The sequence below is a fragment of the Chelonoidis abingdonii genome, chromosome 3 (genome assembly GCF_003597395.2).
Source record: "Chelonoidis abingdonii isolate Lonesome George chromosome 3, CheloAbing_2.0, whole genome shotgun sequence".
Classification (NCBI taxonomy): domain Eukaryota; kingdom Metazoa; phylum Chordata; order Testudines; family Testudinidae; genus Chelonoidis; species Chelonoidis abingdonii.
The window spans coordinates 157,274,605-157,287,852 of record NC_133771.1 but is presented as its reverse complement, the minus strand read 5'-3'; the positions used below and the strand labels follow the sequence as shown (position 1 = coordinate 157,287,852).

The 13,248-nt window shown below is 47.8% G+C and overlaps 1 protein-coding gene across 1 annotated transcript in view; it reads right to left on the bottom strand.

Annotated features, from left to right (window-relative positions):
• DNAH8 (dynein axonemal heavy chain 8) overlaps window positions 1–13,248 on the bottom strand; it is a 621,721-nt gene that overhangs the window by 221,800 nt on the left and 386,673 nt on the right. Inside the window, exons 52-53 of the mRNA XM_075064269.1 lie at window positions 4,208–4,449; window positions 3,983–4,123 (exon numbers count right to left, since the gene is read on the bottom strand). Of these exons, the coding sequence (XP_074920370.1) occupies window positions 3,983–4,123; window positions 4,208–4,449 (383 nt within the window). The remainder of the gene's footprint in view (window positions 1–3,982; window positions 4,124–4,207; window positions 4,450–13,248) is intronic.

Sequence of the window (13,248 nt, the reverse complement as noted above, 5' to 3'; positions counted from 1 at the left end):
ATTTCACTACAAGGTCGCATTTTGCATCTTAATATTGAGTGCCTGCGGCTCTGGTGTTAGAGATCTCACAGACGCAGGTCCAGGGCAGCAGAATTCAGCTTGCATGCGGCCATGGTAAGCCATTGTCTTTTCGGCTTCTGCAGCCTTCATATACACAGTGCCCTCCTTTCCCAAATACCAAGCAAAGTCCGTTCAGTGCTGCTTCTTTCCTGTTAACATGCAGCAGCAGAAACCACCCCCCATCCAATTCTCTGGATGATCGCTTTCCCCTCCCCCCACCGCGTGGCTGGTATCATGGAAGATCACTGCTAAAACACCCCCCTTCGCCCCCACCACGCGTGGCTGGTAGCAGGGAAGATCCCTGCTAGCCAAATGCAAAAAAGCTCAGCGCCATTACCCCCCCCTCCCCCTGCTTGGCTACCTGCAAGGAAGGATTTCTTTTAAGCAACAGGCAAACAGCCCAGTAGGAATGGCCATCTCTGTCCCCTTAATTAAATTCCTGAATTCAACCAGGTTACCATGAACGATATCACTCTCCTGAGGATAACACAGCGAGATAAAGAATGGATGTTGCTTGAATGCCAGCAATCACGGGACCATACGCAGCTAGGCTTTGTCATGCAATGATACCAGATTACTTGCTACATGCATGGCGTGGTCAAGTGTCCTACCATGGAGGACGGAATAAGGCTGCCCTGCCCAGAAACCTTCTGCAAAGGCTTTTGGAGTACCTCCAGGAGCTTCATGGAGATGTCCCTGGAGGATTTCCGCTCCATCCCCAGACATGTTAACAGACTTTTCCAATAACTGTACTGGCCGCGAATGCATCCAAGTCCTCAGGGCAAATTAATCATTAAAAAACGCTTGCTTTTAAACCATGTTTTATATTACAAAGGTACACTCACCAGAGGTTCGCTTCCATGGCTTCATTGTCTGGGCTAGTGGCTTGGGAGGGCTGGAGGGTAATTCCGTCTGGGTGAAGAAAAAAAGCTCCTGGCTGTTGGGGAAAACGGAGTGCTGTGTGCTCTCTGCAAGCTCGTCCTCTCTTCCTCTCCTCATCTTCCCCGTCCGCAGAATCCTCAGCCATGGCTGAGATTACCACCCACCTCGGAATCCACGGACAGGGGTGGGGTAGTGGTGGTGGACCCCCTAGAATTGCATGCAGCTCAGCGTAGAAGCGGCATGTTTTCGGCCCTGCCCCGGACCTTCCGTTTGCTTCTTTGGTTTTCTGGTAGGCTTGTCTGAGCTCCTTAACTTTCACACGGCACTGTACTGAGTCCTGGTGTGGCCTCTCTCCATCATGGCCTTGGAAATTTTTTCAAATGTTTTTTCATTTCGTCTTTGGAACGGAGTTCTGTTAGCTGCTTGACATCGGTATTGCCCGGTTGGATTAGGGTTAGTGTGGCCGCAAATCGACGGTTATTTGGCCTCGGGTTGGATTATTCCACAAGCCATTGTGACCACTCTGGAAAGCCATCTGACTGCGGAGTGCACTGGCGCAGGAGACAGGAAAAGCCCTTGCGACTGGATATTCATCTTTTGGGCCGGCGTGGTTTTAGCGTTCTGTAGTCAGTGCATAGGTTGGCCACGCAGAGTCTCGGGCACATGTGTCACAATGCAGTCGTCGCATGAGAATCGTGTTAATATGATTTAAGTTCGCCCAGCGTGGACCGCACGGGGAGGATCTTTCAGCGCTACTCCTCTCATCAGGGAGGAGTACAGAAACCGGTTTAAAGAGCCCTTTATATAGATATAAAGGGCCTCGTTGTGTGGACGGGTGCAGGGTTAAATCGGTTTAACGCTGCTAAATTCGATTTAAACACGTAGTGTAAACCAGGACTTAGAGTGTAAACAGACAGTTCCTGTCTGTCACTATAGCTACTAATTCAGAGATCAAAAGGGAATATTAACATTTAGATGAATCTTGGGTAAAATAATGTCATTGTCTATATGTCTCTTTGAAGTTTGTAATAGACTGCCTAATGGATAAATTATCCTATGTTAATTTGTGTAACTAATTACTGGTGGTGTTTAGAAAACAGAAGGTTACATAAAAAGCCTACTGTTTACCCAGGACTGTATGGTCAAATGGATGCTAGAAAACTGTATAGAAGACCATTGGGTCCTGATTCTGTCATCTCAGATCTGCTTGAGGCTTCATATAGGGGAAGCTTAAGCCATAAGGACTGAGATCCCAGTCCTAAACTGTAATGCCCTGAAATGATCTTGAACCATAACCTATGAACTAAATTCTAAAGGAACTGTTTGCAGCTACATAGCTCACCATATCTGCTATGAATTTGAACCTCAAGAATTAAACTCATGTCTGTATGTATATTGATCTTTTAACCATTCTCTCTCTCTCATTTTTTAATAAATTTTAGTTTAGTTAATAAGAATTGGCTGTATGCATTTATTTGGGTAAGATCTGAAACATTCATTAACCTGGGAGGTAATACATCCGATCCTTTGGGATTGGTAGAATCTTTTCTTTTCTATGATGAAACAAGATTTTCAGAAATCATTATATTTGACTTAGGTACCTGGATGGAAGCCTGAGGCTGGATCACTTTAAGGGAACTGTGTTGTCTGGACTTCTGAGTAACCAGTAAGATACAAACAGAAGTTTTTATGCTGGTTTGGTAAATCTAAGTATTGGAATATCCACCAGCTTTTGGAGGACTGTCTGCCCCATTCTTTGCAGTTCACCCTAACTGGAACCCCAGTCACACGGGATAAAAACTCCAAAGCCTTTCCAGGTCTCCATTTAGTTCCATGAGTTCTAGCTTCTCCCGTGAACAAGGGGAACTCTCAGCTTTAGATCATCATAATGCTGAGCCAGATAGCAGGAAAGGTTATTTCCTCCACGCATGTTTGAATCCATGGGGAAGAATGTATTGACCACCACTGAGATCATTAGCCAGCATGTCAAACAAAGAGGATAAGCAGGCTAAAGCCAAGAGCAAATACCTTCCATCCAAAATTAAAATAGACTTTGATTTGCTGTCTTACTATATTCACCCTTCAAAGAAGTTAATAAATGGGAAACTCCTGATGCAAGAGAAGCTCATCTGGGAAACCTGACATTCTAGAAGGATCCTAGAACCCAAAGATTTTCTGTTCATCCTCCCTATAGTTGATGCAACAGTGGCAACCCTGGCAAAGGACTTGGTAATCCAAATGAAGAAAAATCATTGTTAAAGCAGAAGGAGCAAAATTTCCCCCACTAAGCAAGCCTGGAGGGTAACTGAATTTGGGAGGCATCCTCCAGCTTTCCTCTTCATTTGTGAGGGTTTTTCTGTCATGTTGGATCTTAGCTCAGGAAAAGACATGTTGCATGCAAGAGACATGGGTACCCCAAAAGCAAAGAAAGACTTAAGATAAAAGTATTTTGACTCAGAACATTTAAAAAAGTTTTAATTTGCTGTGTAGCATGGTGCAACAAATGTAAATAATACTGAAGCTGCCAGCAGGCTGAATGAACAGAAACTTTTCCCAAAAGAGGGAGTGAAATTTACTTGGTGTGGTCAATAGGTCTGGTCATACATGGTGTAGATGCAGTGCAGAGGAAAACCCATTACTGGAATGGCAAGCATAGTTATAATATGGAAAACATTGTTCTAGAACAGTCTTGAGCATCTGAACTTATTGAAGATACAACTCTAACTGACAGAAGAAGCCAGTGTGGGGCTGCCAGGATATATTCCTTTGAAATGAACAGGAGTACTTGTGGCATCTTAGAGACTAACACATTTATTTGAGCATAAGTTTTCATGGGCTACAGCCCACTTCATCGGATGCTGTAGCCCACGAAAACTTATGCTCAAATAAATTTGCTAGTCTCTAAGGTGCCATAAGTACTCCGTTCTTTTTGTGGATACAGACTAACATGGCTGCTACTCTGAAACCTGTCCTTTGAAATGGAATTGTATTGCCACTTTAATCAGTACTCAAGGAAGTGAATGTATTTAGATGGCAATACCTGCATAACATAGTTACATTCTAAAAGCTCCATTTTTGGATTAAGGTTTAGTTTCATATATGTATATGCTGCTTCAAAGTTTCTGTCATATAAATTCTGTAAAATATCAGCTTCTTGAGGCGTACGTTTCTTTAGCCATGCCTGCAAAATAAAAAAGCATAAAATTTGTCTACCTACAAAGTACAATGAAATAAAAATAAGTAATACCTTTCCCCTCAGTCTTACTTGTAAAATTGGTCTCCAGCTGAGGGCAGAAGAACTGATGTAGACCATGCCCATTCTAGAAACTGTTGCAGGAGAGGCATTCTCAATGTTGTGAACCTCAAATAACAGTTTACAAGTAGGAGACATAGGAATTCTGTCACCATTAGCTAGAGTCAGAGTCTTGTTATCATCCAAAACAGAATTTAAATTCTCAATCCAAATTGCATCCACGGGGCCGTCTAAAATCAGAAAGATATTCTCACCTGGAAACAATTGAAACAGAAATAATTCACATTTTTACATCAAAATGGTAGCAAAATATATTCAAAAGGAGGATATTTTAAATAGCTACGCTATATGTATAAAAGTGTTACTTACTTACAGTAAAGGAACGTTATTTACCCATACAGTAACTGGAATTCTTTGATGTGCTATCCATATGCATATTCCACTTATGATGTGCAGGCACTGTAGGCCAGTCTTTTGGCCAGCAATACTTGTTATGGCCACACATATATGGCGAGTGTCCTCATGCCCCACACCAAGGGCATAGAAGAGCAGAATGGGTCAATCACCACACAGTTTCCTCTCTGCTGCAGAATCCTAGCAATATAGAACTCCAAGGTAAAGGGAACAGAAGGCAGGTTGTGGAATACTAATATGGACAACACAACTTAAAAAACTCCAGTTACCCAGGTAAGTAACTTTCCTTTCTTTTTTGAGTGATTGTCCATATGCATATTGTACTTATGGTGAGGCTCAGAGTCTTATGAGAATAGGGATTATAACAGCCTTACCAAATACAGCATCCAATCTGGAGGTTTCAATGTGATAGGGAAAATATAGCCCCCTTATCGGCGCAGAGTTTTGAACTAACCTATGCCCTTTTTCTTAGCAGGCCCGAGACCTTTGGCTAAGAGCAATGCTAAGTAAGAGTAAGGCTTTGACCTCTCCTAAAGCTGTTTATCTGTACAAGGGGCATTGGGGTATGAAGAAATCAAGGAAAGGGAAACTAAAGAGAGGGAAAAAAGGAGGGCCCATAAGGGCCAGCTCAGCTTATGGCAGCTAAAGCGTGGTAATGGCTTTTGCAAAATGTAACCGCAAGGTAGGGGTTGTAGAACAGTCAACCCACCCGCGTGACTGCCAAAGAACAATAACAGGAAAAACCCAATATGGAATATAATAACATAGCTTGCTTAGTTGCAATATTTCAGTCCAAATAAGGCAATGTATCAAATTATGTGTTTGCAGTTTTAATCTTTATAAGCTTGGTAAAATTTATAACATGTAGAGCAGCCTACCTTTTGCGTGGGGTCATTGCTGTCTCTCCCTGTATGCATACTTGTACTTGTGTGGAGAATAAAAGTGCCTCAGGCTGTCTGATCTAAAATCAACCGTGTGGTCGATTTTCCACAACAATTTGGTGCCGAAACCCGGGATCCACAAGATGACTTCGTCCCTGACCCAAAGGACCACAGGTGGTCTCCTCCCAAAACCTGGGCCTGTCTGAGAGGTAAGAGACCTTTTGAAATCTCTATTGGGTTTTGATGGAGGACTGGCCCGTGGGCTTCAACTTGGAGTGAGTCACAAGCTGGATTTGAACATTTATTTGCCAGACAGGCCTGACGCCCTTTTCTTTGGGGTTTTTGGGTTTGGCTATCGGTATCAGTTCGTTCAGTCGGCAACCCACGGACCACGCTCCTTTTGGTCCAAAGAATCCTGATCTGCTCTTCGGCTGATACGCCCTGGGAGTTGATCGGGGGTCCCTTCCGACCAGGTTGGTCGGGACCCAGGTCCGGGGGGTCTAGCCCTGGCATCTGTGCCAGGAATGTGCCTGTTTGTGTGTGAAGGCCATGCGGCCGGTGTGAGTGACGGCTGTGGGAAGACGCCTCGAGCCTCCTGCGAAGTGAAAGCTCGTGACTGGAAGTGTCTCGAAAGCAAGCCCCACAGCTAAGCTTGGAGAGACTGTGAAACCCTGACAGGCAGGCCTTGGTAAGGGGCTAGCCAGTTGGGGTGCGTGCATGCTTCCCTATCCCTTTTGCCTTTTCCCCTTCCATATTCCCATGACCCTGTGACCGCTCTTCATGTACTGTCTTGTAAAGGACCACAGGGTCCCTTTCTTTGCCCCCCGGAGCCATAAGCTCCCTCTCCTTCTTGGAGAGAAGGGGAGCCCTGGGAAACCGCACCGCCGACTCAACAGCTGCAGAGGCACCGTTACCAGCTTGAAGGCTGGTGCTCAGGGCTGACGAAAGGTGTGCGGGGACCACGGGCTTTCCATTAGGGTAAAGTCCCTAAGGAGGCCCGCCCCCCTTCACCATTTTCCCTGTAGGTCTCATATCGTCGTGGTGTGGCCCCACGGAGACCTACTCCCTTTCCCCTGTCAAGGGCAGTGTAGCGAGGCGGTGTGGCTCCCCTCCTCCACAGGGAGGGTTGAGCCCTGTCCATCTTCCCCCAGGGCGGAACTTCCGGGCGGAAGCCCCGCCCCTCAAAGGGCCAGGCGGCGACCTGGAAGCATAAAAGCCAGGCACTGGCCTTCAGTTGCAGCTCAGCTGCCGGCCAGAGCAGACGTGCCGGCCGACCCTCGTCGCTGGGAGGCTGCGGAGCTCAGAGACAGGTATCAGGCCTTGCCGGAGCCAACCGCACAACTACGACGCTGAGCTGCCGGAGCTCCGCCAGCACTACGATGCGAGCCACCAGAACTAACCCACCGTCACTACGACGCGGAACTATCAAAGCTGCCCAGCCCTACTACGGCCCGGAGGAACCCTCGACCAGACCTGGCCCAGCGCCCGGAGGTGCTCTGGATTCTTAACCACCTAGCCCGGACCTGTTTGTTTGGTGCCGATCCGCCCGACCAAGGGCTGGGCCCCCATTGACTCTGCTACTGCTCTGCCCTGCCCCAAAAGGGCCAGAGCTTATTGACCTGTTTGTTTGGTGCCCCGCCTGAGCCAAGGGCTGGGCCCCCATTGACTCTGCTACTGCTCTGCCCTGCCCCAAAAGGGCCAGAGCTTATTGACCTGTTTGTTTGGTGCCCCGCCTGAGCCAAGGGCTGGGCCCCCATTGACTCTGCTACTGCTCTGTCCTGCCCCAAAAGGGCCAGAGCTTATTGAACTGTTTGTTTGGTGCCCATCTGCATCAAAGGCTGGACCCCTACTGACTTTGCTGTGCCTCAGTCCGCTCCACAGGGACCGAACGCCCCCGGACGGTGGACCGCGGACCCGAAGGACAGGACCCAGAGAGGACAGGACGAGGCCGGTGTGGCTCCCCTCCTCTACAGGGAGGGTTGAGCCCCGGCACCCCTCGTCACAGGTAGGTTTGAAGGCCATTGGTGTTAAGAACTGTGGCAATCCCAGAAAGCGTTCCCAGGTGTGAGAGGCTTGAGTGAAAGACAGCTGAAGCAAGAATGGGGACTGGCAGATCAAAAGGCATCCCAGTCCCGCCAAAAGGCACGCCTGCTGCTTATATGTATGTGCATTATAGTCCGTCAACGTGTAAATATTTGCAGAAATGGAATTGGTATACTAGGGATGATCCAAAATTGCAGTTTCCACTGGAAGGGAGTTTCGACCTTGACAGGATTGTGCACCTGCAGGGCGCGCTTCTTGCCAACGCCGTGCCACAGGAGCAATTTGATGCATATTTCGACTGGCATGATGAGATGAGTAAACGACGACAGGAATCTCAAATGAGGGGTCTAAAGGACTCCCAGGAGAAATTAAAACTTAGATTAAAGGAGGCACAGGGAAAATTAGTAAATGCCCAAGGCCTATTGGATCAGTCGGCAGCGGGCCCAAGAAGCCCCCTTCATCCCTCGAGGCCATGCCAAAAGGCACCGGCCTCTGGGTCCGTGCCATCGGCCCCATCAGATGATTTAATCGATTTGTTTGTAAAGTGTAGACAGTGGCCCCCTAATGAAGGGGAAGACCAAGACCATCCATCGGGCACCACTACCCCTCCCCCTTTATATACTCCTCAAGATGGTTCTCAGTCAGCGTCCAGGGGTCCTCTTCCTGAGAGCAATTGTCGCCAGGAACTTCTTCTAGTCCCTCTTCGGCCTCGGACGAGCAGCTTAGGAATTGGTCCATGGAGGCTGACAAGATAATAGTGGAACTGCGGGGACAAGAACACATAACCCATTTAGATGAGGAAGAGTCGCCTTTGCGTGACTGTCCGATCGCTTATCAATTATAAAAAACATTGTAACATCACCAGAGTATAAGGCACAACACGATTCACCCCCTGCTCATCACACACGTCATCAGACCACCATAAGAGAAATGCAAAAGGCCCCGAAACTACCAGAAGAAAATCTGTTTCCCTTATGACAGTTACCAGGCGGTCAAGGGGGGGCTGGTGACTGTGCACACCCTTTGGTCACCAGGAGACTTATATAATTTAATAGATAAATTCCCAAAAATCAGAGAGGATCCTGTTAAATTCCAAGAACAGCTACATATGGTCATTCGATGTTATAACCCCTCATGGGCCGACATGGATCAGCTCTTAAGAGCCATGTTGCCCAAAGAGATGCTTAATCGTCTTTTTCTGAAGGTCGCATGGCCTGCCTCTGATGAAGATCTCACTCATCCTGAATTAGTTCACCTCAGGGACGGATTAGTCAGGGAAGTCCTCTCAGTATGTCCAAAGAAAACAGATTGGACGAAAATTAATGCATGCAATCAAAATAAAGGGGAGAACCCCACTGATTACATGGAACGCCTTAAGCAAGATATTTGAAAGACATTCAGGAATAGAGGATGCCAAGGGAACGGCAAAACAGGCCATAGTAGCCGCTTTTGTGCAGGGCCTCCCTCCCAAGGTCAGCGAGCAACTAAAGATTACAGTTGTTGACTGGGAAGGCAGGGATTTGGAGGGTATTTTAGCCATCGCCCAGCATTTTTACCGGCAACTTGAGAAAAAGAAAGATGAAACGGAATCTAAACTTATGGCCCTGCAGATTCAAAACATGCAGGATTCTGGTAAAAGGTTACCTAGACGGAAGCAGGGAGGAGGGGCGCCTGAGGTGAATCCCCTGCCTGGGGAAAATCCTCTGTCCAACCCTAATGTCTGCTTCCCATGCAGGCAAGAGGGGCATTGGAGGGCCGAGTGCTCTCAGGGGAAAAGTTGTGCCTACTGTAAGCAAGAGGGCCACCTAATATAAGAATGCCCCTTGCGCCCTCCCAGATGATTCCCTCAATCTGGAGGCGTGCCAGAACAAGCCCTTTTTCCCAATTACCAACTCTTCCCCAACCCGCCTCCCCCGCAACATGGTTGCTAGGAAGGCCAGGAAACTAGTAACATCATTGCCCCACTTCTCCCTGTTGATCAAGCTGGTCCTACTGTTTCTTGTATAATTAACGGTGTTTCCACCCCTTGCCTCATCGATACCGGAGCCTCGTGTTCCACCCTTAGGGCACAAGAGTTTCCATCAGTGCCCCTTTCTGCGAACATTGTCACTGCAGTAGGTGTAGGAAATGCTCCCATTCCCCACTCCGTAACATCTCCCTTGTCTGTTTCCATTGGTCCCCTGTTTGATCGCCATGCGTTTCTCCTCAGTCCATGTTCCCCTGTCAACCTGTTGGGAAAGGATTTGCTGTGTAAATTGAATTGTATAATATTTTGCTCCCCGGACGAGGTGTTCCTGGAAGTGCCCAGTCCTGTACAGAACGAGGTTTTAGCTCTGCTGCAGGAGGAGCAGATTCCTATAGGGGACACCGATTCCAGCCCTTCCTTGTTACAACAGGAATTGCTGGCTAAGGTCTCCCCGTCACTGTGGGCTGCTCACGCGAACCAAGTTGGGCATATTGGCTCTGCCCAGCTGGTTAAAATTCGTTTAAACCCAGCAAAGCCTCTTCCCAGAATTCAGCAGTATCCTCTGTCTAAACAGGCCGAGGACGGAATTAGCCCTGTGATTACTGCTTTACTCGAACAGGGCGTTATTATACCCACCGTTAGTTAATGTAATTCTCCTATCTTGCCGGTGTGTAAGCCCGGCAAACAAACTTGGCGGTTTGTGCAAGACCTTAGAGCAATTAATGCTGCTGTTCTTCCAACTTTTCCCGTTGTTCTGAACCCTGCCATGATTCTGTCGTGTATCCCCCCAACTGCATAATATTTTTCTGTGATTGATCTGTGCTCTGCTTTCTTTTCTATTCCTATTCATGAATATAGCCAATATCTGTTTGCTTTCACTTACCAAGGGCTCCAGTATGCTTGGACTGGGCTACTGCAAGGCTATACTGAATCTCCCACTATCTTTTTGCAAATCTTAAAAAAGGAGTTGGATGACATCCAATTTCCAATGGGTTCTGTCTTAATTCAGTATGTAGATGATCTGTTATTAGCATCTGATTCCTTGGAAGCCTCTAAAGCTGACACACTTACTCTAGCTCAAAAGGGACACAAAGCCTCTAAGGCAAAGTTGCAACTCTGCTTGCCCTCAGTCCATTATCTCGGGCATGATATTTCAGCAGGAAAACGTAGTTTGTCTTCTTCGCATGTGCAGGCCATTCTTCAAATACCCAAGCCGCTTACAAAAAAGCAAATGTGTGGATTCCTCGGCATGGCAGGTTATTGCCGGCAATGGATTCCGGGTTATGCCTCCCTCGTCCGTCCTTTACAAGACTTAACCTTGAATAGGGTCTCTGATCCTATTCCCTGGACAAAGAACGCAGAGGAAGCTTTCCAACAGGTTAAGAGTGCTCTAACCCAAGCGCCAGCCTTAGGCCTCCCTGATTATAAAAAGCCTTTTACCCTGTATTTCCATGAGAGAGAGGGTTCAGCTCAGGGAGTGCTTACGCAATTGCACGGGAACAGACACAGACCTGTCGCTTATTTTAGTTCCTCTTTAGATCCTGTGGCAGCGGGCTTGCCCCCATGCCTCTGGTCAGTAGCTGCTGCTGCTCTTCTTGTGGAAACTTCAGCCACTCTTGTATTAGGTAACCCTTTGACTGTTGCTGTTCCCCACGAGGTTACGGCTCTCCTTACCAAGGGTAAAACTCAGCATTTATCGAACTCCCGGCTTACTAAGTATGAGATGCTCCTCTTAAATGCTGCAAACGTGACCCTAGTTAGGTGTCTCGTGCTTAATCCAGCCTCTCTTTTATCCACAGCAGAGGATGGTGAGCCCCATGATTGACTATCTGTTACTGCTGAACTCTCTGTCCCTAGACATGACTTACAGGATATCCCTCTCCAAAACCCTGACTTAATTCTTTTTGTAGACGGTTCTTGCCTCAGGAATTCAGCTGGCCAGCTTGTGGTAGGTTACGCTGTTTGTGACCTGCATGGTACTGTGGAAGCTTTCTCTCTTCCAACAGACAGGTCCGCCCAGGTCGCTGAGCTATTCGCCCTTACCAGAGCTTGCCATCTAGCTGCTGGACATTCCGTCACTATTTACACCGACTCCAGATATGCCTTTGGAGTAGTGCATGATTATGGGCAGCTCTGGAAATACAGGGGTTTTCTCACCTCTAATGGCACACATATTAGGCATGGCCCTAGTGTTTCGGCCCTTTTGTCTGCCCTTCAGCTTCCTTCTTCCATCGCTATAGTTAAGTGCTCGGCCCATCAACAGCCCTGCAATGATGTTACACGAGGAAATGCACTGGCGGATGCTGCTGCCAGGCAGGCGGCCCTTTCTGGGTCTCCGACTCCTTCTGATATCTCTCTGTATATGCTCCAAACCCTTCCCCCAACTGCGTCCATTCCAGACCTGACACTAATGCAGGAGTCAGCGTCTGAGACAGAGAAAAACAATTGGAAGCAAAACAGGTGCTTTCAACACCTGGAGGATGCCTTGTGGCGAGCCCCCGACGGTCTCCTGGTTGCGCCCCAGGATCTACTCCCTTACCTTGCCCGCTTGGCCCATGGTTTGGCCCATGTGAGCAAAGGAGGGATGATTGCATCAGTAACGTGGCATTGGTATCCCCCAAAATTTCCAAGCATGGCTCAACAATATTGTAATTCGTGCCCTCATCTGCCTACCGCACAACAGTGGAAAACCAGTCCGGACTAGTCTGGCAGCCCACCCTAAGCCGTGGGGACCTTTTGTAAACATTCAGATTGATTTTTTCAGCCTGCCTAAGTGCTGCTCTTATGAGTATGTATTAGTGTGTGTCTGTATGTATTCTGGGTGGGTTGAAGCCTACCCATGCGTAAAGGCTGATTCTATCACAGTTGCAAAGAAACTGTTGAAGGATTTCATTCCCGGTTCGGATTACCTGCCTCTATCAACAGTGACAGGGGCACCCACTTTACGGGCCAAGTCATGCAGCAAATCTGCAAGGCTCTTAACATAGTACAGCACCTACACTGCGCCCATCACCCTCAAAGTGCAGGGGCAGTAAAGCGTAAGAATGGGGAACTGAAAAACAAACTTGCCAAGCTTTGTGCTGAGACAGGCCTTAAATGGCCAGATGCTCTGCCCCTGGCTCTAATGCAAATGAGGAATACCTCTATGCGGAAACACGGTTTATCCCCACACGAGATTCTCATGGCACGCCCCATGAGAATGCCTGTTTCCCCACCTCTGCTCCCTAGTCAAGTGGACTTGCAGTTAAATGATGAAACTGTTTTAGATTATTGCAGATCATTAATTCATCATGTCAGATTTGTTCACTCATAGGTTCAAAGCACCCTGCCTGATCCGGCGGAGACTGCGTGCCATCTTTTACAGCCTGGAGACTGGGTCTACCTCAAGGTCCACCAGCGCAAGTCCTCCCTGGAACCCAGGTGGAAGGGTCCATACCAAATATTGTTAACTACTCACACTGCGGTAAAGTGCCGAGGGCTCACCAGTTGGGTCCACGCTTCACAGTGCAAAACGACCTCCCCGCCCTTGGACCCCACCAGCACACCCTTCTGCCCAGTGAGGCAGAACAAGAATACTGAATGGGCTCTCCACCCGTCTGAGCTCTCCGCAACACCTGACACACCTAAGAGGGAGCTAAAATACAACCTCAGACAAAGAAAGAAAAACTAAAGGACAGAGTTGCAGGGACCACTGTCAGACTATTATTGCTATGGCTGACCCAAGAGCTAAGATAAAAGAGTCAGCCATG